Source organism: Pipra filicauda, unplaced genomic scaffold (assembly GCF_003945595.2).
Source record: "Pipra filicauda isolate LSUMZ 115617 unplaced genomic scaffold, ASM394559v2 scaffold228_size1260155_pilon, whole genome shotgun sequence".
Lineage (NCBI taxonomy): Eukaryota > Metazoa > Chordata > Aves > Passeriformes > Pipridae > Pipra > Pipra filicauda.
Genome location: NW_024104341.1, coordinates 860,438 through 885,828, shown reverse-complemented (window position 1 = coordinate 885,828; position 25,391 = coordinate 860,438). Strand labels below are relative to the sequence as shown.

Sequence of the window (25,391 nt, the reverse complement as noted above, 5' to 3'; positions counted from 1 at the left end):
ATTTCTTTTGCCTCCTGTTAGTTCCTGGTTAAATGCCAACTTCAGATAAAGTCCCTGTGAATGATCAGTGAAGAATCCCCAGCTGTCACTGAGAGTGACCTTACTGCCCTAAAGAGAAATGTCTGTGTATGGCTCCTAAAGTGATGAAAATTACATATGACTGGGGCCTCTTTCACCTGCCTCAAAGAGAGCAAAAGGTCAAATTTGATTCTAGATAGTTACACAGGCTTTCAGCCTTGAACACAATGTTCATTTTAAATGTCAATGAAAACATTAAAGGAGAGATGGCTAGGTAGCCACTTATTCCTAATTCTGCCAGAGGGACAAGCAGGATATTTTGAATTTAATTGACTGGTATTCTCACTTTCAGAAGCTGGAACCAATTATAAGTTATCCAGTTTTCTCTTTTGGACTGATATCTGACATAAGTAATAATGTGGAAGGAAGTGGGAAAATCCAGCCCTCTCATGGAGAGATCTAGAAAAAAAACTGACTGGGGACCTCTCATTCTTTACTATCACCTGAAAGGAAATTGTAGTGAGATGGGTGTTGGTCTCTTTTCCCTAGTAACAAAAGAGGAAATGGCCTCAAGTTGTGCCAGGGGAGGTTTAGATTGGATATTAGGAAAAATTTCTTCATGAAAAGGGTTATCAAGCATTGGAATGGGCTGCCCAGAGAAGCGATTGATTCACTATCCTTAGATGTATTTAAAAAATATGTAGATGTGGCACTTAGGGACGTGGTCTAGTGGTAGACTTGGTAGTCTAAGGTTAATGGTTGGACTTGATGGTCTTAGAGGTTTTTTCCAACCTAAATGATTCTAAGGAGATAATAGAAATATTTTTTTTCCGGTTAGGATAAAAAGGAAGCTTGCTTGGAATTATGTTCCCATCTCTGACCATCTCTATCTGTATAGAAGTAGACATCTTAAGTGGAACAATGATGCTAAATATGCAGCATGAGGTGGAGCGCACTCATAAAAGTGGGTGAGAAAAAATGTGTTCCATTATCACTCATAATGCTCTATTTTCCTTGCTTAGAAAACTGGCTTTACACTTCTTAGTGACCAACACTTAGTTATTCTGCATGTAGAGTGTCTGAATGATACTATACAGATTATGCCAAGCCAATTGCAAGTCTAGACACCACCATGCACAAGTTTAAAAGAACAAAAGCTTACGTAAAATGCTGTTTTGGACCACCTGGCCATGCTACATAGCAAAGAGTTCTCCCAGGCATCACCTTGGTTATGGAGTATAGGCACTGGGGAAAGGCCAACAGGAAAGCCAAAATCCATATGCTCCCAATGACCACCTTGGTAGCAGTTGCAGAGAGCCTAGGTTTCAAGGGATCAATAATGGCCATGTATCTGTAAAAAAAGCAAAAACCTCTGTGTAAGAAATCTTCAGAGATTCATATATATCTAGAATGAGCCAAAGCTTAGGATTAAAGTGAAGGATAAAAGCAGAGATATTTGTCTTCCTGGAGTTCTGATTGCACTGTGATCTTTGCGTGGTTCGGCTCCAATGAAGGCAGTGCTGGAAGGAGAAGGTGGTTCATTGAATATTATTTTGTAGCCATGGGACACCCTTTTAATCATATGTATATCAGTAGAGCAACTATTTTGCAAAGACGCATATCCTAATTGTTACAGTACACATGTAGGTTCTTGGCACACTTGCCCAAGATTTTTAGGTACAGACATTAGCCACAAGACAATAACGATAATATTCGTAGGATAATGATCCTGATAAGAATTGGTGCAAGAATCTTCTGCATCCATGTTTACCTGCTATGGCACACAGATTTCATTCAAGATATTTCTACTTTTTGGAATTTTATACTTGAGAGATGGGTAATTATGGAACAGATGTTTGTTTTCGTGAAGGTAACTGTTTATAGTTAACTATAAAATATGTGATAAATCCAGCATCCATACCTAGAATTTCAAGCTTATATATTTCTTATGTTTTTTACTGCACTTAGATATTTTTTCCCCACAGGGTAATTAGTTACCCTCTCCTTTACATGCCTTCTTTTTTTTTTCCATCTAAACTGGTGCTTTTGGTATTACATACTAGTTATTAAATAGTTTTATTTGAGTGCTGGGTGTCTTGTCCTGAGAGACCAGAAGTTCTCATGAAAATATACATCAATTGGATTGTAGCCCTCTGCCACCTAGCTCCCTTCCCCTCCAAAGAGTAAGTACAATGTGGTAATGAACTGAAGTTTGTAGTCATGAGCCCTGTCTTTGAAATTGAGCTGGCTTTTGTGTGGACTACCAGGTACATCCAAATGCTTGATGATCTTTACCTGTAGTAGTGATAAACATAAACAAATCATCATTTTCACATGCTTGTGGGACTCTTGAGGCATCTCCTTCTAGCCTGGAATTATTCCTTCAGTTACTAGTTTTCTTCAGATTGTATATTGCCATTATTTCATGCACTATTGTCAGATTTCTATTACATTCACATTATTCTTATTCCCAGTTATATTATTCTTAATCCCAATAGATACCAGCAGTAATTTGTGCTGCCTAAGATAAAATTCAGGGAGATAAAATGTTTTATCTCCCTGTCTGCTGTCTGCCCTTTAAAGACATGGATTGTTTGTGTGAAATGACTCATATCTCTGTAGTGATGGAAATTTTAACAATTGGCTGAGTACCGTAAGTCAGAGGACAAGGATCAGATGAAAAGCAGGCTATTTATCTTTCTAGTTCGAATTTGAGTGATAAGCGAACAACCCGGCTTTTGCACAAGATTGATTACAAAAATGTAGCAGATAGTCATTCTAACAAACCAGATGGGAAGGAAGTGGAGGAACCTTGACCATTCCCTCGATAATACCTTTGTGCAGGCTAGGTTTAGCTGAACAGAATATTGACAGCCCTCTATTACAGAGCCTTTGATAACAAATCTAAGTTATTCTACCTTGCCAGTACACTAGCAATTACAATGAAGTATCTAACTTGTTCTCTAAGTGGCTTTTCTTAGAAGCAAAATTGCTTAATTAACATAGTGAGATATTGCTTTGTAGCTGCAATTGTTACACTCACTCAGATTTGTCATATCAATTTGGTAGCATTTTCTTAGAGAAGCCATCATTGCCACAACTAAGGGTAGTAGAAAACGTGCAATGACTCTGAGATGCAGGTTAAAAACCACCTCTGTACTTGAACTGTCTCTGGATGTAGATTTCTGTAGCCAGGAGAAGCCCCAAAAAGAACTAAGTCCTTTCTGCGCTGTTAGCTGTCATTTGAAAGGAGACACAGCTACTTCTACCTATAATTTGGTTTGCTGGAATGCCATTACAGGTACCTAAGAGTGGTAAGTTGTCTATCTCTTTAGCCTCAACCTGAAGTAGCAGTAGCTAATTTTTCAGTTCACCCTTGCCTTTGATCTCTGTCCATTCAGCTAGAGTGTTTCTGTCAGCAATGAGAATTTCTGCTAACACAGGCTAGAGGTTCCATTCTTAGGTGTTGCTCAAAAAATCAATAAGGTGAGGAGTCTAGATATGGGATAATGTATATGTATGATGCAGAATATTGCCCTTATGTATTACAATTACGCATGGTGTAGCTCTGTCATTAGGGCTCACTTTTTTACTCTTTGGTATCCTTACATGTGTTATGGATGGCAAAGTGACAGTTACAAGGAGTAGATATGCTGTCTGCATTGTGCACTGAATGGTGCTGAACATGGTGTAGAAAAAAGATGAGAGTCTGAGGAGGCCAGGACTGAAAGGGAGAACAATGAGGTATGGGATCTAGAGCAAAAGCAAAAGAACTGAGACTGGGGAACAGTTTGCTGAATGCAAAAATAGAAGTGAAATGAGAAAAATGAGAAAAGACAATTGTAGAATAACAGCATATAGAAATTATGTTGAGAGAGGAGAGAATAAGAAAGGGAACTGGGGTGATGAAATGGCAAAAGACCTATGACAAAAATCAACCCTAGTGTACCAGAGATTCCAAGGTAGGTAGAACTGGTATAAAACCAAAACGGTATGACAGTGGAGCTCTGTGGTGGCGAGCCCTTCTGCCTCTGCAGCTTTATGGGAGAGAACTCCCAAAGAGTTATTCTCTCTGTGATCAGCCAACCATAAACTGTATGTAGGGGGAACAGCAGGACTTCTCTATGCTCCGATGTCATCTGTCTTAATGACTGTTCTGCTTCTCCGCTGTTCTTTGAAATGGTCTGAACTTCATCATAGAGTCATAGAATATCCCAAGCTGGAAGGGGCCAATCAGGATCATCGAGTACAACTTTTAGCCCTGTCCAGGACATCCCCAAGAGTTGCACCATGTACCTGAGAGCATCCTCCAAATAATTCTTGAACTCAGACAGCCTTGGTGCTGTGACCACTTCCCTGGGGAGCCTGTTCCAGTGCCCAGCTGCCCTCTGGGGGAAAAATCTTTCCCTGGTATCCAAACTAAACCTCCCCTGACTCCACTTCGTGCCATTTCCTTGAGTCCTGCCACTGATCATGAGAGAGAAAAGCGCCTGCCCCTCTGCTTCCCCTTGTGAGGATGTGGAAGACGGTGATGAGGTCTCCCCTCGGTCTCCTCTTGTCCAGGCTGAACAGACCAAGTGACTACAGCTGCCCCTCATAAGGCTTCCCCTCCAGACCTTTAATCATCCTTGTGGCCATCCTATGAATGCTCTCTAATAGCTTGATGTCTTTTTTATATTGTGGTGCCCAAAATTAGGCAGTCCTTCTGAAGACAGTGACAAGTGCAGAGACCCACCGAGGTCTGCCGTGTTCTGTGATATTTATACACATACCTTGGACCTCTCCACACCTCATCTCTAAAGACAGCAAAAGATGGTAGGCATTTGAGCTGAAGAAGGATTTCTAGTGGCTAAAAGCAACTGAAGGGTTGAAATACCACTGAAAAATGATTGTAGCCGCACAAACATTTCTTCAGTGGGGTGCTGTGCCAATTTGCTTTGCAGCCTTTGGACATCTACTGTTCAGCCCTTCCACCAGGCTGGAGCAGTGGGACACCCTGCTGAATAAAGGGCTCTGAACTTGCACTTGATTTAAAGATCAGACTTCTAATGCTTTCTCACTCCGATGGGAGCTGCTGGTAATGACATAGATGGCTTGTTCCACTCCATAAAGCAGCGATACTGAATGTAAAATACACATTGCTGAAAGGAATTAACTCATTACGCTAATTTATCACAAGCAGAAATCATTATTACCCTACCCAACATAAACATTCATACTTGGAAGATAATTATAAGATGCAATATGCACCATTTAGAGATGCAGGGATGGGAATATGTGCAGGTAGAGACAAGCCAACACTTTGAAGAATGTGGATTGTTCAATACCATATTCTTCTTTGTATGACTCTAAAACGTTTTTAGGTAGCACTTTAGTTTCATCATTAGAATTTTTAGCATGTGATTTTGTTTGTTGTGACCATGAAATATCCCACTGTCATTACTTTTCTTCCAGCTTTGGCTTGTGTTAGTCTTTGTCCCTAACAAATTACTATTGAAGTCAGCAGGAGTCTTTCCACTGAACTTAATGAGAAATCAGTCAGGCTGCATGATATAATGACCAGTGCATCATGGTGTGCTTGCTGCACCGCTCTTCTTGTCTGCTGGAGTGAGAACTAGTTCCCCTCTGTTTCTTTAGAGTCTACAACTTACTGTTTGGTACTTGTTTCTTGGGTTCATCAAATCAAGAAAATCTGTTTTCTCTAAAATGATAAAAGAGACTTTGGAATAACATTGATAAAGTCTTTAAGCCAGTGGTTATAATGACAGCATAATCATGTAGCTCTGTTACAGTTTGCAAGTAACAAGAGACAAATAGCTGGTACATACTATAAAAGTTTCTGAAGTTTGTGAATGATGGTCCTAACAGTAGAAAAGATAACCCCCCCCAATTTATCTTTTTTGTAGAACAACAGATACTGACTAATACAGTTAGAAAAATCTTTCTTCTTTAACACATAATTTAGAAAACTGTGGCAAAAATACACAAGATGTTATTAGAACAAAATGATGTTCAAAATTGGATCCTACAAATGCCCCTTTGGAGATAGAGTTGGAAGCCTTTAATCATCCTAAGTGATTTGTTTCACCTGTTTACAGCATGTTTATAAACTCAAATGGGGGAAAATGTAATCAATTCAGTCCCAGATTGTAACAGGAAATTGGGACCTGATGAAGGAAGAGACTGAGAGAAAAATCACAATGCTTGCGTGTAAGTGGCTTGTCAACAGCAGACATCAGAGTACGCTTCCTTTGTGAATGCACAGATGCTGTTATTTCCTCCAGACAGAAGCTGATTTTGAGACTTTATATTTAGAATCAACTGGTAATTAAGAAACTTAGGGAAATTGCTATGATTCCCTGCCCTTATTTAAAACACTGCTGTGGAAAATCCTAGGGAAGATCTTGGAAAGGTAGACATAGTAGTCAAAAAAGGATGGAATGAACTGTGAGATTTTAGTGGCATTTTTTTGTATAATGTAAACCAAATCTTGAACTTTTGTACTCTTTCATCTCTATCTGGTATCTTCTAGTGCAAGACTCCTTTTCTTGTGTGAGTGGTTTGTATTCATTCACTTAGGTTGACTTTCTCTGCAGGACGAGTAGCTACTTTACATAGTACACCACAGATACATATTTTAATAGTTTTCATTAAATGATAAATAAGAGCACTAAGAAAATATATTTAAGGCTAAGATTCTGTCTAAAATGAACCTCTCATTTGAACATAGGATCAGATGTTTCCTGCTTGGAACAACAAGACTGAGGGCTAAGCAGTATTGTAAATGTTGATTATACTTCTCAAGATGTTGGTGTATCAACCTCATTTTTTCACAGCACCATTTGAAAGCAGCTTTTTCCCAGACTATCTCAGTATGTTATCAATAATGTAACTGTGACATGAATTTGGACGAAAACCCCCAAAAAGATCCTGTATTTTTTCCTGATAATTATGAACAGAATGAAAAGGATTATTTTTCCTAGGTCTCTGACAGGCTGAATCCTGTAGCCATTGCATCAGAATGTTCTGCAGAAACTATTTCACCTTTTCTAAGAAAGAAAGAAAGAAAGAGATTTGTCAATTTCAAAAAATAGTTTTAGGCCTCCAAATTTGTATTTCAGCTCTCCTTTGTATTTCAGCTCTTGATATTTGAACACTTAATGCCCTCCTATTCAACTTTTTCTTTCCAGTTTTGAAGACTAGTATTTTTCAGAGGGCAGCCCAGATACTGGAATCTAGAAATAAGATCATCTTTAAATACTATTTGGGAAAGACAGAGAAATGGGGAAGGGATTTACTCTTTGAATTGTGTAGTTTGACTAGCAAAGTAAGAATAGAAATAATAGTGATAATTTCTAAAGCATATCTTACAGTTTTCCCTTTGTGATATGCAGTAAAACAGGATAATTCCTGAAGTCATGATTACGAAGTCATCCATTACTTTGAAAAAGAAGTCGAATTGAACTTTAGTTTGGTAGTAGGGGTAGGGCAGGTAGTGTTTTCTGTAGTTACATGGCACCATAGGCAGGAACAATAGCTAACAATAAAATGCCATCTTATGGAAAACTAGACCAGTGAGTTTACAGAAACTTCATCTATTTCTTCTTACAAAAATGTTCTCAGATATGAGGGGAAGATCTCTATGGGGAAAACAGCCTGTGAAGCATGAGAAATCCGAAAAGAACTCCGTCTGCCTTTTTTGTCTTGTTCTGATGCTCATCTCTCTCTCCCCAGTCCTCAGTGCAAATTCTCACTTCTTTTACATGGAAACCATTTACTTTGAGACATCCAAATCTGAGGGAAAGGGAATGAGAGAGGGGCCAAAGGCTGCAGTTTTGTTTGGGCTGAGCTCTGTGCTCAGGTTTCCTGCCTTCCATTGCTTCAACTTCCTCTATTCATTGGTGAGCCAAACACAAACAACTTGATGCCAGGCATGTGTACACCTTCTTGGTTTGCATCTTCTGCTCATACCACTACCATATGACCTCAATACAGGGTTATGCCCTGTGCTTTCCATATCCTAACCTGTTAGAAATATTTGAGATCTTTTTACATATAAACTTCACCCTATACTTAAGTGTTTCTGAGCACATAGGGCAGGTAACAGATACTTAACATTCAGATACTAGATAGTTTGGCAGGAATATCTGTTTGATGCATGAAGGCCTTGGGTAGAGAATGATATCAAAGTGTATTCTACTGGAAAGATAAGACATTTTTCAATGTGCCAACTGCCTACTTAGAATTTCAGTAACATTAATTTGTAGGGCTTGTGATACTACTTTGTGACAATAATAACTGCTCTTACAGAATACCCTTGAAGAGATTGAAGAGCCTAAATGATATTTTGAGGATCTGAGTGTGTACATATTATGAATTTAGGTTTTATATGATAAGTTGAATCAAGTGTTTATGCCTTGTATCTGTCTTCTGCTACAAGCTCGTATCATATTACTTACTCTGGAGTCTAATGAGTGTATAGAGAGGTTATGAACAGCCAGCAGTAACTGAACAATGTCACAGAAAAAAAGAAAACTGACCCAGTATACGTGTGCTTCTGCAGACATACTAGAAGTCTAGAAAATAAGGTGGGAAACTAGAATGACAAGTGTTGAATAAGAGAGAAGATTGTGCAAGAGAAATAAAACTGAATATTAAATATAATTTAAAGTAATGTAAAGTAGAATAAATGTTTTTTGGCTTCAAATGCCAAAAGCTTGCTTCCCTACTAGGAAGAAAAGGAATGGTAGGATATGAATAGGATCAGCAACTACTCACCATCATTATTAGAGTACTTTCTTTAATTCCAGAGAGGTTGCTTTTATAAAGAGTTAAACTCATTTAAATGAGAATAGCATTATGGAATTGCTGAGAGAACAGTAACTGAGAAAGTAATACTGTAGATGTGCTAAAGCCGGGAAAAAATTCATGATACTAAGAGATCTACTGAAGGCATGTTATTTTGTGCTATATTGCTATATCCCCAAACTTCCACTTTAACCATCTGCAGAGAATTTTTAGGCCTACGCACAGTATAATGAGGCAATCTTGGGATTCAAAATTAATTGCTGGCGTACCTGAACCACCTCCTTTGCATGCTAAGAACTCATAGAAAGGGACAGTGGGTCTTCAATGGCCAGTCAGAAGGCTTACATTCTGCCTAAGTTACTGTCTTTAATATGTCCAAGAACTGTACAGCAGTCAGTGATCACAGGTGGAGTTTAGGATGATGGATGGACCCTTCAGGATCATGCACTGGTCAGTGGCAGGGGCGTATTGGCTCCAGAACTATCCCCTATTCATTTACCTGTAACTGTGGAACTATGCAGCACGATCTAAAGAAAAATGAAAGAATGACTGCCTATGAAGGAGTCCAGTGTAAAATCTGTGCTGCTTCTGATGCCTAAGCTGACTCTGTTAAAGCTACCTGTGGCATCTCTCCAGTAGACTGCAAACAGCCTGTTGGAAAAGAAGCAGTGGGGGAAATACTGGGAAGGAGTGGTCAGAAGTGTGAATAAACTCACATAAATTTGAGACTGTATTCAGACAGGGTGGTCATACAGCAGTCTTGCATACTTGCTGTAAGTCTTGCATACTTTCATCCTCAGCTCCAGATGCAGCACACCCCACTGCAGGAACTGCCTGCTCCACAGAACTCCCTGTCAGTCCAGTAATCTCACAGTGCACACAATTTAGAATGGCCTACAGAATCAGACGTGAAAGGAAACACATACTACCTGTGACCTCTGCTCAGTGGTGTCTAGATTCACAGCAACTCATTCATACTCTGTGAACATTTAGATGTTTGAAAATGATCAGTGGAGCATACCACAACATACTTTTTAGTGAGCTGCAACCCATGACCTTTCAGTGTTTTGGGATGGTTACAATTTCTAATGAAAAATCATCTGATATGATCCCATCAATTCAGTTCCCTTGGTAGCTTTATCCTACTTTGTAGCTTTGTTGTTTTTTTTTTAAATTTTTGAATTAAAAGAACGTGTAAGGATGAGTTTACTGGGTTAAAACTAATGAAGAGTGTCCAGTGAAGCACTGGCCGAACTTTTACAGAATGCAAGTGGGAACCAAAGTTTTCAAAAATATCCATCCAGCATATCTGTGTCCTGGGATACGACAGTCTGTACATCCAAGGACATTCCTTGGGATTCTCTTTGACCCTTAGTTTTCCTCTTGACTCTGCAGAATTGTTCTGCAGAGGTAGCCAGGAAATTATTAAAGGTACTGAATGCATCAGGTGTTATTTGGTATAAAAGGAAAAGGAATCACAGTGTGAACAGGGAAGGAAGGATAAACTGCTCTTGTGTTTGTTTTACATGACACACTTCTGAGTATCAGCATCTCCCATTGCTAAACCAAGGAAAACATTTTCTAATATCTTTGTATATGACCATTGCATTTCAGTCAGTGTGCAGCAGAGCTAATTTCACTCACTCTGGAAATGCGCTATTTGGATTCCTGAGGAACTATATTCACCTTCTTTTCCGGGATCTTATCATAAATTTAGAAACTTTCAGAGTAGTAAGTACTATATATCTGTGGATAATTTTGTCAGAAAATATGAAAAAAGCATTACTCAGAGCATCTGAGTAACTGCTCAACTAATGACTTGATCAGCTACAACAATAGCTGCTAAATACCCAACACCAACTAAAGCCCTTTTATCTTTCTGAAAACCACAAGCTAGATGAGAATCTTAGGCTAAACCCAAACAGAAAATGAAAGAAATCTTTGCCTGGTCGAAGATAGTATCACTGGCATTACACTACCTGCTCCATTATTAATGAGAATTAACATGGGAAGAAGATACACCACTGTCGGGAGGAAAGTGTACTGATTTCCATGTGTCTTCACCCATCCTCAGAGCAAAGAGGTAGAAGAGTTGCCAAGAATCTCATTTTCTCTTTCATTTCTAGCTTTATGGAACAGTAACGCATCTGGCTGAGAATGCCACCAAAAATTTGCAGTTACTAGGGCAAATGAAAAAGCCCTATTAATTTATAAACTCGTTCACAAACACAGACAAAAGATACAACAACATTTCCCAATCTTTGCACCTGGAAATGAGAAATAATATTTCAGAAGGTGGATTGAACCTTATGAAATCTTAACTACCATCACTTGGACGTGCTGCAGTTGTGCCAAGTCAATTCAGAAAAGATGTATAATGGGATTTGAATATGTAGAAATGAGTTTTATAAGTAAATTCAGTGCATTGCTAAAAGGAATAAGAGATGTGAAGTACAAATTGATCTGTTTTTCTAAAGGAAAATTCAGTAAGTTACCTCTCCAGTGCAGCAAATGTGAAAACAATAATAAAGAAGGAAACATTTCCCAGGGGAGACTCACAGCACCTTTTGTGAAAGACAGTCCATCAATGCATCTGTGTTGAAAATCAGGCAACTACATTTCCCCTTTACTCTGTGGACACTACAGTTGTCTTACTCCATTATTGTCAAGAGTATAAAGGTAAAGTTTTTCCCTGTCCTGTTTTCTTTGACAGTCACAAAGCCTTGTTTATCAGGAAAAAATTGAGCACTTTGAAATCATGTTCTTATCAGTCCTCTGCATATGCACAGATGGCAATGTAAATAGTCTCATTAATTAAAACTGGGAGAAACGAAGCAGCTCAGAGCTGTCTGTGAGAAAAGCTATTAAAAACAGTCTGAAGTGATTTTTGAAGAGGAGGCAAATGCCTCTGCCAGCTGTAGAAATAGAGAGGAGGGAAATTTGAAATCCTCTCCCTTAACACACAATCTCTACAACTCCTAATCAGTATGAGTTAGATGACATTGACTGAGGGACAGATACTGTTTTCACAGCTGGAGAAGCAAAACCCCAAGCAATGAGTGCTGTTACAGAATTAGTATTGAAAGACAGAGCACAGAGAGCAGCTGAAGTCAAACAGAGAGCTGAAATGTTTGTTATAAAAGACAGCAGGAAAGTAAAAACAATAAAAGGCTGAAGGACAGAGACCAAAGACAGGAATTAAAACAGTGAGGGAGAGATCTTAAAGAACTACAGAGAAGCACAATAGATGACCTATTCAGGTCTCTGCCTCTCATCATAATGATTGTTATCTCCGTATTTTTATTTTGGCAGATAACCTGATCTTAATCCCTCACCCCTAAACTTTTCTTCTCTTTTCTCACCTGTCCACAGCTATTGCTGTCATGGAGTAGATGCTGGCGAAGACAGCTGTGATTGGGAAGAAGTTGTGGAAGCGGCAGTAAGCCTCTCCGAAGTACCACTCACTGTGCAGCGCATAGATGAAGTTGATGAGGGTATTGAAAGCAGCCATGGAGGCATCAGAGAAGGCCAGATTCACCAGGAAGTAGTTTGTCACTGTCCTCATGCGCTTGTGAGCCAGGATAATCCAGATGACAATGAGATTTCCGAAAACAGCCACTGCCACCACACCACCATAAGCCAGAGACCACAGGGCAATGCGCCAAGAGGGTTGTACAAACTGATTGGAGAAGTTGCTTGGTGAGGATGCTATGGGGGGAGAAGCATTTCCAGCTGGTGCTCCCAGTGCCTGTCCCCAGGCATCACTTGCTGCAGCAAGGCTCACGTTCCCCCTGCTGCTCATGCTCATGTTCCAGTTGGCTGTGGGGACAGAAGTCATCTTGGATGTTCCTCTCCTCTCTTCCAGGAATGATGTGACTCTCCTACCTCCCTTTCCCAACCCTCCAAAATCCCCGCCAACAGATAAGAAGAGGGAAGGAAGAAAAGGGGAAGGAAGGCAGCACAGCAGGTACAGGGCAGATCTGTCAGAAAAAAGCTTTGACTATGCTGCTCAAACTGTTACAAGTGCTGTACCAGCCAAGTCAGGAGAGCTACCTCAGGGCAGAACAGCATCCTACTTCTCCTGTGTACAGCCACCTCTTGCTTTTGATTTTGCCGAAGGAGCCAAGGCACATTTTATAGGCTTGTGAGTTTCCAGCGTCACGAAGGGAGTGGAGTGATAAGCTCCACTGGCTGGTAAGCTAACACCTCTTTCCCTCTGCTCTCCCTCCTCCTTTTATTTCATTCATTGCCAGCAGCAGGCACTTTCAGGAGCTGTGGAGAGCATCACAGGGAAAATGAATTCTCATCTCATTTATGTTGAGAGATTTATTTTATATTGCCTTTCTTTAGGTTTCATTATTGTGCTTCCTTTTTTAAATAGTTTTTTTTGCCCTGTCTTTGCAGAGCTAATCAGCTGGCTTAGTTAAAAAATCCCAGGACTGAAACTGCTTTTTTATTACAGCTCTTTCCAGATGATTTTATTCCAGATGAATTCAGACCTGCCTTTTTTCTGCTGTCTTTTCATTTAGTACAGGCTTTCCTTTAAAGTATTCTGGTACCCGCAGATTTGGAGTAGTGACCTCTTTTAGATAAATAAATACATCCTGCTGCTCTCTAATTTCACTTTTCAGTTTGTAATATGTAATTGATATCAAGAAACATTTATAAAGCCATTTGTATGTTCAGCAGACACTGATTTTTACTGAAAAACTATGTAGCCCTAAACATAATGTCCTTAATTGTGCACAAAATATTAGGGGTTTGTTTTCTTTGTGTCTTTAAAAAAAAGAATTTAGTTCTTTTTACTGATTTGCATTTATTCCACACTTAGTACTGTAGTTATTTTGAGTAAACAGTATTTTTACATGCAGTTATTTCTATACTGGTAGAAAAGGGTAAATGAGGAAATTTAGCACTTGATGTTTTCACATCCAAAATCAGTTTCTTGTTAATATGTTAACAACAGCTGGCATTGGGAATGCATGCTTTGTGCAAGGGTTGATTGCAAGGGACTTCAGCTAACAAACCTTTGTTATTCAATAGGGAGAAAATGTGGTTTAGTGCCGATCTGTTCCAGGTTTCAACAATTTAGAGCTACTACTTGTCATCAGCAGAGATTTCAATTGTATCACAGCAGTGGGAACTATTCAATACCCCTGTCATCAGTGACACATTCAACATTTTTTTTAAACAAAAGCTTCAAACAAAAATCAAATACTCCTGTGTACCATTTCCTCCCTGCTGTATTTACCCAGTGGAAGTAATGTCTGCACTTTAATAGTCAGGTCTTCACTGCAGTTTTAATTTGAATGAGTGTAACTCTGGCTGTTCCTATGTGCTTCTCAGCTCTTACCAGCTGACCTGATCCCAAGCAGTAGCCAACCTCAGGCTTAGAAGCTCTGCTGTAAACCACTCATTGCTACAGCATGTCTAGAACCCACCATGCACTGCAGGTCCTTGTCACAGAAAAGCCACTGGAGTTTATCCCACAGTTCCGTTTTGAGTCCCAAATCTTCTGCCTGCCTCATCTTTCTTCTGCTCCCTGGAGGTGAGCCTGAAGAAGGGAACAGCAGAAAATCTCTGTGAGTTTGAGTGTTGAAAAAATTCTAATGGTGGTTCCAATGAGTGAGGAACACCGGACGGACTAGTTATAGCAGAGGCTTGAACATTCTAGTAGCTTCACTCTCAACTCCAGCAGTTTCACTCAAGATTTTCATATAGCTATAAGCCAGAAAGTACAAACCCAGCCCTGTGCCCTATACCTTTCCACCTTTATGCTCAAACTAGGAATTCCAGACTGTATCCTTTTACTAAGCTGATGTGTTTTTCACATTACCACACCAGCTACCCAAGTCCTTGCGTCCCACATACTTCTGTTGCTTCCATCCAGCTCTCCTATCCTCAGCTCTATTACTTCTTTTCCTCAATTTCAGCAGACACAGGGACCCTGTTTCTTGAATGCGGTACTGCCAAGCGTGCAGCAGACTGCAAACTTATAGGAGCAGTGTACTGTACAGCACTGCAGTAACTTTCTCTGTATAGGAATATAAATATCTATGTTTGAACTACTTGCTCTGTATAGTTCATGGAGTCCTTGTTCTGCTTTCCTCACAGGACCAAATCTTCTTCTAGCTCTGTCTTGGAAAGTTGCTTGCCATTGCCTACCAGATGTTCTGGAGAGACCATTACCATATATCTTTCCCTAATTCTTTACAGTGCCCCCAAGGGAATTTGTTCTCAATGCATTCCTAGTGAGAGAAATCAGTACAAGGCAACATCTCCTTATACCAGCAGATCTATCGGTAAACTGAGTCCTTGAGACTTACTTGAAACAAAAATCAAGAAGCTTTTTGTAGTGTGTGTTTGTAAAATGTGAGCCAGACCACCAACACAGTATGCTAAAGTGTCAGCTTTGCAGTGTAGAAATCAAAGTATCATTGATTCTGTCTTCTTCTTCAGGAGGACCCTGAGGAAATATTCCACCCCTCTAGGGACATTTTATATGCTGTGCTCTTCCCCATCCCCTTTCCCCCACACATGAGAAAGAAACTGTGGGGTACCATCAGCATAAAGGAAAACCTAGGTTTTTCATTAGTCTCTTGCTCAGTAAGCTGGATGTTATCAGCTGTGTTGCAGAAGAAGTGGTTGAGTGTCTGGAGTTGTTTTATTTTGAGAAGTGGAACACTGAACAGCACAGGACAAATGTTTGGTGGCTGGATCAGCCTCCCATGAATAACATTTATTACTCCTTTTGGAAATGCCTGTAAAAATTTGCTAGAATAAATTCTCTGTACTCTGGCTTTCATTCTAACTGAAACCATAGAGAAGTTGTCTGGTATGATCAATTAGAGCCAAACCAGATCTTCCTACATCCAAAATGCTACAGCAACGTTGACCTGCCCTTTAGCACCTTGCTCGCATTTTATTTCAGGAAAGAGGTTAGGCAGCCAGTAGTTGGCTCATGTCTATAGAGGGAACTCACACGGACAGTGAAGTCAGCTGTGCTTCTCCATTAAAATTTGTAATGATTACACATGTGCTGATTGAAGTGTGGTCAGCTGGTGGCCATCAGCATTTGGTTTCTCAAGTAAGTTCCACAGCAACTTTGATGAAAGCATTTGTATTAATAACTTCTGAGTAGCGAAATCTGCCTAACTGGGGTGATACTTCTGCAAAGAGCAGTACAAAGGACAAGGATATGTATTTTTTCTCAGTCTGTCTTGGAAAAAAAGATAGTTGTAGAGGATATCCATGCTGACATTATTTTTAGAACTGTTACAGGTACGTGATTTCCTATCTTAACTTTTGGCCGTTCCAGCTTATGCATATTTGCAGTGGAAATACTTAGTTTTCCTCTCTGTAAGACTACTCAGTTTTAGAGGGACTTCTTTCTGGCCATCTGCTATTTGCTGTTCTCTTTTGCTTTTCCACTGGTCACTACTTTATGCTTGTAGTCAACTGTGGTTAAACTTGCCATTATTACCAGCTCCCCATTCCCAGCTTCACAGAAACACTTAGAAATGTGAAAGAAATAATCTGAAGTGTTATCAGAAAAGTAGCTGTGATTGTCTGTACTTCTTCCTTTGTGTTATATAGTTTGAAGCTATTTTTTCACAGTTCCAGCAAAACTTCTCCTACTGAGCCCAAAGTGAAAGCTAAGCTCTTGACTTAGCATCTTGTCCAGAAGGTAGATTTAGAAATTATTCTGTTCTTTGCTCTTTATGAGATTCTAGAGGTCTTCTGGTGTACTTGAAGTTTTTGTCTGAAATCACTCTACTAAATTTTTCTGTGTGCTATGGGAGAGACAGAGAATATCAGCAGAATTACACAAGTAGGGATTTGAAGTAAAATAGCAGCCTGCATAGCATATCTATTTAGCATAAGCGCTAACTGCATCATTAAGGTGTTTCACAAGACCTGTCCTCTTTCTTTTATATATAGCAGTGAGGGCATTGCGAAGTTTACTTTTTGGTTTTGGGTTTGCTTGCTTGATTAGGCTTAGCCTAATAACCTCATTCCCTGCCTCCTTCCTCCAGTGCCCAGCGGGATGAAATGATCCTTCAGCAGCAGCTTTTTTTATTCTTCAGCTTTGATAGCTCCCTTTCATCAGTCAGTCATGAAAAGGTTTAGCTGTGGCAGGAGAATTTTTGCAATTTAAGAATGCTAAACGCTGTCCTATTTATCATGGCTCTGTGTTCACATTGCGCTGCTGTCATGACCATGTCAGCCTACCTGGATTTGGAACAGTTTGCTTTAATTGATGTAGTTTAAAACACACCTGGAAAACTCAGTTTGAACTTGGTTTCTGATTATTTTTTATAAATGCAAAAGTCTTCTTTCTGGCACCAATTGAAAATGACTCAGTAGGATATTTAGCAACTTCACAAGCGTGCGAGTAGGGATGTTGCAGCAAAGGGCTAGACCAAAACTGGAAGTATTGTATGTTGCTCTTCATCATGGCTAGAGGGGGGCCAGAAATGTGGGGGCAATAGAGCCAAAGAACTGAGTAGACACAAGTTTTTTCTGGATTGTGATGCTGAGGTGCAAATTCACTGAAACCGTTTTTAGAATAAAGTAAAACTCAACACGTCTAGAGATGAGTGATGAGAAATTAATTCTAAATAAAAATGAAGACTATTCTGAATTATAGATAATATTCACAAGTTACTTTGTATGAGAAAACATTTATTCTTCTTTGGTGAAGAAAGAACCCGCAAGATTTCTTCAGCCATTGTGAGTTTGATCTTCTGATACTCCTAAAAGGCTAAATATATGTGTTTGCCTTTGTCATCAGCATAGCTTAGCCCTCTGTTTTTTAGCTGTTGCTCACAGGACTTGACTGAAGCTGCTGAATAGCAGTAACAGTGAGGTGCCTGTGCCAAAATATAATTTGCAGGGCACAGTTGTTCTGTGAAAAGTAATTCTTATTAATTTATTTTCCTGATCAGATAGGGCTTTGAGAGGAAAAGATATTATACCGAATGACATACTAGCAATTTTTTGGAAAAAATTAAGTGGATTGATTCAAGTGGTTCTTCTACCCGCCAGCAGTGTATCTGGAGAGAAGGTAAAGGCAGAGTGAAATGGGCCATGATATAACAAACATTCTCTTGGGCTATCGTGATTAGTCTTCTTTCTTGCTATTGTTGTTTACCTTTTTACATTCTTTGTGGCAGTCCTTGACACAAATTAGTGTGAAACCTTCATTGATTTTTTTTTTCCTAACTGCTGCACATTATTTATTTTCTCCAGTGGGAGACAATTTATTTGCAACTGTAAATCCAGGCACCTCTGCCTTTTCATCTTTCTGCAACTGCTCAAATCCCTGTCTAATGTCATAGGTGAGATGAGCTAGCAACTGACTTCTATGTGTACATTCATACATATTTCCCCATATTCTTCTGTTCTTTTAAATTGCTTTAGAATCTTTTTTAGGAGTTACATTTAAAAACAGAATTATAAGGTTGCATAAGTCAGAGATGAAAAGAATGTGTTCTATTGGATCTTACAGGTTCTGCTAAGAATGTGTTCTGTTGGATCTTGCAGGTTCTGAACCTACAGTTTTGAAACTAATAGGTAGCTGCTGTTGCCACCTGAAATTCCTGTGAGCCTGTTTGCAAGACCACTAAAGTCAATCGAAAAGACACCTATTGGCAAAACAATTTCCTCTGTCTCCTACAGCTGCTCCTGCTGCTCCTTCCAGCAATTTGTTTCCTTACAAGGATCCAAATTAAGGGGCATTTTATCAGTGACTTCTCTGACTCTTGGAGCTACTTATTCAGTTATATACATATATTACTTATAATAAAATGTACATACGTATTCATACATAATAAAATGCATATTTTAAGGTACTGAGCAAGTTGAAGAGGCATGAATGGATTCACAGTAACCCAGTGATGAATAAAATCAGGAAATAAAATTTTCTGGTAGCTTTACCTGTGTTATTTATAGAGCACCAGTGACACATCTGTGTTTCACCATTACCTGAAAAGTAAAACAAGTAGGTTTCTTGACTTGTTTTTTTAACAGGAGATATTATCTTACTATCACTGTGGTACAAGAGAATATTCTATATTATTTGCTTCCTTAACTAAAAAGAAATGTTATGATTTTTTTTCATGTAAAGCATTACAGGCAATTCACAGATTTAGAATACTATCTACAGAGTAGTTCTGAAAAAAGAATATAATCTCATCCATTTTAGAAGACTAATTGGAATGATTATATGAGACTGTATTCTGTCAGCATAGAAATAGTTTGTTGCTCTTGTCTTTGTTGTACAAAAAAAAAGTAAAAAGCAAAAAAAAGGTAAAAACCAGAAAAACAGTTAAAAATTTACACATGATATTGCTATGTACTTATAACATTTGACCAAAAATTATTTTAAATTCTAAGTGCGAGAGCAGGATCAGAGTCAAGTGAATTTTGTAATTGCTTATGTGGAAGGCATATGATAATTTAAAAAGCTATATCTGCAAATGTAAATATAGGAAGGAACATTTTGGCAACATAGCAAATTTTGTGTCTTGTAATATACCTCTTTTACATGGGAAATACAGGATAAAATGAAAATCTTCTCAGCTACTCTCTCAAATTTGCAAAAACATTTGTGTTCTGTTCTGCATTTTGGAATCCAAGATTTGTATCCTGCATTCTTCAGAATCCAGTTTTTTATCCAAGATGTAGGTGGAGAGGGGATCTGAACTTGGCTTTTTCACATCCTAATGCACTGTTGTGGCCAACATGCTGACAACATCTCCTCATGTGTTGTGCATGTGTGTGTGCATTTGCTTGTGTGACTAGCAGTGGAAAAGAAACAGCTGTCAGAACTGATGCATAAAGATTATGGCTTTCTTATGACATTTTATCAAAACATTCTATTTCTGCACTATAGAGGTTCTTAAGCCAGAAAGTCTGCTAGTTAGTTGGTTTTCAGCAGAAATAATTATTTTCTTTGTCCAAAATACCATATGATTCACCTATGTAGACTTTTATGGAGCCTATTATTCAAATGACCGTGCCTTAAGAACTATTATTTTTCACTGAAAATTAATCACTGTTGCCAGTTTTTTTTTTTTTTCTTTTCCTGTCTCTTTTCCCTAATCTTCAGGTTCTGTTTCTCTGTTGTGTGATCTTTCTTCTTTCTTTGGAATTGGAATGAAAGCAAAAGCGACTATTGCCACATCAATGAAATTCAATCTGTGGCTTCAAGAAGTCAGTCAATCTCTTGCACCTTTTCTGCAAACCACTGGACTACTTTATTTCTGCTATGACAAAAATTTACAATTAATTTGATTTTCTATATTCATGCTGAAAGAGATTATTTATGTAAGAACAAGAGTTCAAATGAACTGACCTTTCTCTATTATTCAGCAAGTTCCAGAGGTATTGTAAAGACAACAGAAAGGAAGGCAATTAATTTTCTGAGGTGTAATGATTTAGACTAGTTTATTTTTTTTGTGGATACGACATATATCACCAGATGAGTTTTGAACAATCAGTAGCAAAGAGAGTGGAAGGACCATGAAAGCCAATTGTAGTAACTAAATATAATTTGTAAAGAATGCATCTTGCATCTTATTAATTTGGCTCCAAGCATTAGCATTCACATTTGATGACTAATAATTTTTGAATGTTGTAGAAGGTACTTAGGTCATCATGTTCTTTTTTAATTATTTTTATTAATTCTGAAGTAACAAGCCACTTCTTATTCTTGTTGCTGGATTTGGAACAAGAAAACAACTTTTTGTAGAAATGATAAAAAGGTTAGTAGATAGACTTACTACTGCTTTCTTGATCACAAAGTCACGGTAGGTGGATGGACACTGTGTCTACACCTGTAACGTGTTATTGTGTCAACAATGATGGTGGTAAATCCTCTCTCAATTTTTCTAACCATATTATTCTGCCAACAACATCATTCTCTTTAAAGGATACCATTCATTTAGGGTTGGTACCAGGCAGCAATATCTTCCTAAAAATGCCTTCTAGCTTTACAGGACATTTTTTAAAATAAAGCTGAAAAGCCTTTCCTGTCTGTGTAAACAACAAAGAAAGTGGCTCACAGCTTGATTCTTTTCACATGCAGGTGCACACCCCTATTCAAAGACACAAACAAGTACAGAAGTGGATGTTCTAATGTCAATAGTTGTGTCTCAGAGTTGATTTATTACTCCAAAAAGTGGCAAATGAAAGTGAGTTCTATGGAATTATGAACTTACAAACTAAGCCTTACTATAGAAAACCAGATGCAACTACTTTTGCCCAATACGATGACTCTTGTAAGAGAGTATGTGCTAAAAAGACTATAAAGGGAGCTCAGAGATCTGGGATTGTAAAAATTAAAAGGTGAGTTTTCCTTACCTTACCTGAGGCAGGCAAAATCAATCTCTCACATTCCCTTCAGGCTATTGTCTGAAAATAATTTGTTCTCATGTAGCAAGCACTGGGGATTGAAGCTGTTTATAAATCTTTTGCTCTTCTAAAACCAATACAGATGGTGGGTGTTGATAAAATATTTGTTGTCTCACTAAATTGTTCAGATAACTTAATTTTATTGAGTAGAATTTGTAGTGGTAGGAATTATGTGTAGATGTAGCAGTTGCAGGCTGAAGAAACTAATTTCTTGTGTCTGACTTCATGTGTTCAGTGTTATCTAATGGATTTATTTCCAGATTTATCTGTTGGAAAAAGGGCCCTCCATCCCTCTTGCTGTGGAACACACATTTTCTTTTATGGATGATAAAGATAGGGAAATCCTGGGCTGGTGTACAAATTCCAGCATTGCCCTAATGAAGCACTGTTATCTTACAAAGATAAACTAGTGTTCCCTGCTGCTAAGCAGTGCTTTTTCTTCATGTTCCTGTTCCTTACCGAGGTAGTGTGTGGGATGCCCAAGAAGGCAAAGCAAGGGGTAATTGGTGTCTGGAGCTGGGGCAGTAGACAATGACAGCTATTAAAACCTGTTTACATCCCGTACAAAAAGAGAAAAAACTGGAGGAAAGGAATCCAAAGAAAGGACAGGGTAAAAGACAAATCACTAAATAGAAGGGAAACGGGTGATTGGAAAGAGAGCACTGAAGATAACTGGAAGCTGAACAGAATTGTTTGGGGGGATGGTGTGGGAGAAGGAGGAAGGACAGAAAAACACACTGGTTTTGTCTGTGGTTATATTAATGTTTGTATAATGATACATTTTGACAGGAATTCCTAGTGATGGATGCAGTTTTATCTGTCAACACAGAGAAGCTTTCTTTAGACCCCTGTCTTTCAGCAGCAGGATTTTATTCAACCTCTATTACCACACGGTCCAGATGCTTCTTATGTCTTCAGACCTCAAATGAAAGCATTTGACTTACCGACTGCGGAAATTATTTCTTTTGTGAAATAAAGCAAAGTGTTTTGTGTGGGGACGTGTTTTTATGTTTTGTGTTGTTTTGGGTTTTTTTTTATCTAACCTTTTAAGAATTTTCAGTTGGGAAAAAAAAGTTAATCCCAAGCTTTTTGTTAATTTTGTGTTGATTTAGGACCAAAGTATATATTGAAATTTCTTGTGGCTGTACACTACAGGCTGGATTTTTTTGTATACTATCCAGCTCCTGCCATCTCTTAACAGACAGCCTAAAGCCTTTATGTCAGGAAATTGCGTTTTGCAATGGACAGAAAATAGTATGTTTCACTTAAGGGTTTTCTTTATCCAGTTGCAACTCCCTTACCACAACTGCTATCAATCTGCAGCAATCATCTGGGTTTTTCACTACTGTCACTTCTTATTTGAGAAGAGCAAACTGTTCTTTTTGTAAAGCAGAGTGTAACCTGGCATTCCAGGTTTATATGACTGACAAATTCATATTGATATGCTAACCAATGTATGTTGTCGCCTTCGTGCTGAGCTCTTTCCTGGCAGAACGTTTTGCATCCCACAGACTTTGTTTTTTCACAAGATGCTTTGCTAATGCAATTAATCATCTAATCCAGGAATCTTCTCCCAGCATATAAAAACTGACATCATCTTTTCTGCTGTATATACTCTGCATTTTTTGTCTACGGTGGAACTATAGACTCTTAGATCTAGAATGTATTTTATCATTATAAATGGTTACCAGCACTAGCTCCAAATCCATTGGAAAGGTGCCACTAAATACATATGTATATGTACACCTTAAAGCTTTTCAGCTTTTCTGTCTTTCACCATTGACTTCACTGAGCAGTTGGTCTAGTGGAAATCTCTTCTTCAGTCCTATGATGTTAAGCCTTGAAAAGCACATGTATCCAAAAGCTAATTCTAAGGTCTATATACAGTATTTCTTGGTTAGCACAGAATCTGTGAAACTAGATTTAGAGATAAAAGCCTTCAATTATTAAAATAGAGGAATGTCAGTAAACTGAATTACTCTCCTGAATTCCTGCTGCAATGAAAATGTTATTCAACAATCACTGAAAGTTTCGAATAGAGTGATGCTGCTGCTATTTTTTTCATGCAATAAAAGAGTCCCCAGTAGTTCCAGGTAAGTACGGGATGACTCTGTAAAGATGGGCTTCTAAGTGAAGACCTGGACACCAGGTCTTTTCCAGTACAGAGATGGATAAAGCTGAACCCCCTAAGTGACTATGGTCAGCTGCAGCTTTCTATGTCAGAGACAGAGAGAACTGGAGGAGTGTAATACAGTCTTTCCTCCAGTGAGCCATTCAACTTCTTGTTCTTTGGTGTCCTGGGAACTTCCTGAGGAGATCAGATTTACAGAACCATGTTTAATAGTCATGGTGAGACCTAGCAAAAATGGTTTTATTTATATTTTTGATATGTACATCATATGACTGCAAGATCCTAGAGCAAATAATATCCTGTCCCAAAAAAGTATTTCCTGTTGTCTCCTAAATTTGTGACCTGATAATTTCTTTGGACTCTCTCGAATATTTTTATTTGTAAAGTTCAAGAAATAGCCATTCTTTATTTTCTCCAGATCCACTAAGATGTATTAGATGTGTTTGTCTTGCAAGCAGAGGATTTTTAAACCCTCCCAAGTGTAAACTACACCATAGCTCTCATTTCTGTTAAATATTGTCACCCTTCTCTGCAGATCTTCTAGTTACCTGTATCTTTTTTTTCTGAATGGTTATAGTTGCATTACATATTAATACTGTGATATGATTGTGTTTTGTTCTTTATACCCTTTCTAGTAGTTAATAACATTCTATGTGATTTTTTGCTGCCATGAGCCAATGCTTTCTAAGAGTCAAACAGCCAGTTACAGCCTAACATGGAGGACCCATAGTCACAGGGGTATGTAGGAAAATTTCTTTATTCCATGGAAGTTGTTACTGACTCTTTTGGCAGTAAAGGATCTTTCTATGCATGTTGTCTTGTTATTACAGGATTTTAAATTTCTTTCATTTAAAAAAATATATATAAAAAAATCTTGCAGAAGGCAATTTGAAAAATTGCAAACATACCCTAAGAACCAGAAGGCAAATGAGAAGGCTCTGCAATTTTTAGCATTCTTCCCTCCAGCTGAAGTTTTTCAGTGGACCACTTTTGCCTTCCAAGCTCAGAATTATAACTTCTGGATCCTTGATATGATTGTTCTTGTGTTAGGGAATTGGAAAGGATGGGTGGCCAGAGAGAGAGAGGACAGAAGTCTGGCTGTAGAAATCTCTGAAGCAGCCACCCCCTGGGAGAAGGCATAGATTAGGATAAATGAGACACAAGAATTGCTCTGGTGGAAGAAATCTGGGGCTTCTGTCAATTAATTTCTTTTAGAATTATCTTTGTCTCATATAATGTCATATGAAGGGGCAGGTTTTTGTTGTACGATGAGTTGGTCATTTGTATCTGACGCAGTAACATGATTTTACCTGTTTGTATTTTCCTGGATTATTAAGAGAAAATATAGGCAATTCTGTAGGAGTTTTTGTAAAAAAAATTGAAACACCAATAGAATGTAAAAACCTGAAGAAAAATACCATTCCCTATTACATGTTACCTGTTTTTTATAGCATATAAAAATGACTTGATTTTTTTCTAAATCCTGTAAGATTTTTCTGGTTGGGATGGTATTCTGAATTTATAAATTCAATCCTCAATAGGTTTTAGCTAGATTTTTTAGCAATGCCTTTCAGAATTATAGAAAGCAAAAAAAAAAATAAAAAATAGAAGAAAACTGTTAAATAATGGGTTGGGTTGGAAGGCACCTTGAAGACCATCAAACTCCAATCCCCCACCATGGGCAGGGACACCTTCCACTAGACAAGGTCATTCAAAGTCCCATCCAACCTGGCCTTGAACACTTCCAGGGATGGGGCATCTGCAGCTTCTCTGGACAACTTGCTCCAGTGCCTTATACCCTCACAGTAAAGAATTTCTTCCTAATACCCAATCTAAATCTACCCTCTGCCAGTTTGAAGCCATTTCCCCTTCTTTCATCACTGCATACCCTTGTTAAAATTCACTCTCCAACTTTCTTGTAGGCCCCTTTAGGTACTGTAGATGTGGCACTTGGGGACATGGTTTTGTGGTGGACTTTGTGGTGCTGGGTTAATGGTAGGACTTGATGATATTAGAA

At 38.5% G+C, this 25,391-nt stretch overlaps 1 protein-coding gene across 1 annotated transcript in view; it reads right to left on the bottom strand.

Annotated features, from left to right (window-relative positions):
* The window catches only part of TACR3 (tachykinin receptor 3), a 35,693-nt gene extending 22,700 nt beyond the window's left edge, over positions 1 to 12,993 (bottom strand). Inside the window, exons 1-2 of the mRNA XM_027717906.2 lie at positions 12,189 to 12,993; positions 1,181 to 1,369 (exon numbers count right to left, since the gene is read on the bottom strand). Coding sequence (XP_027573707.2) covers positions 1,181 to 1,369; positions 12,189 to 12,664 — 665 coding nt within the window. The 5' untranslated portion in view covers positions 12,665 to 12,993. The remainder of the gene's footprint in view (positions 1 to 1,180; positions 1,370 to 12,188) is intronic.
* Positions 12,994 to 25,391: the final 12,398 nt, after the last annotated feature.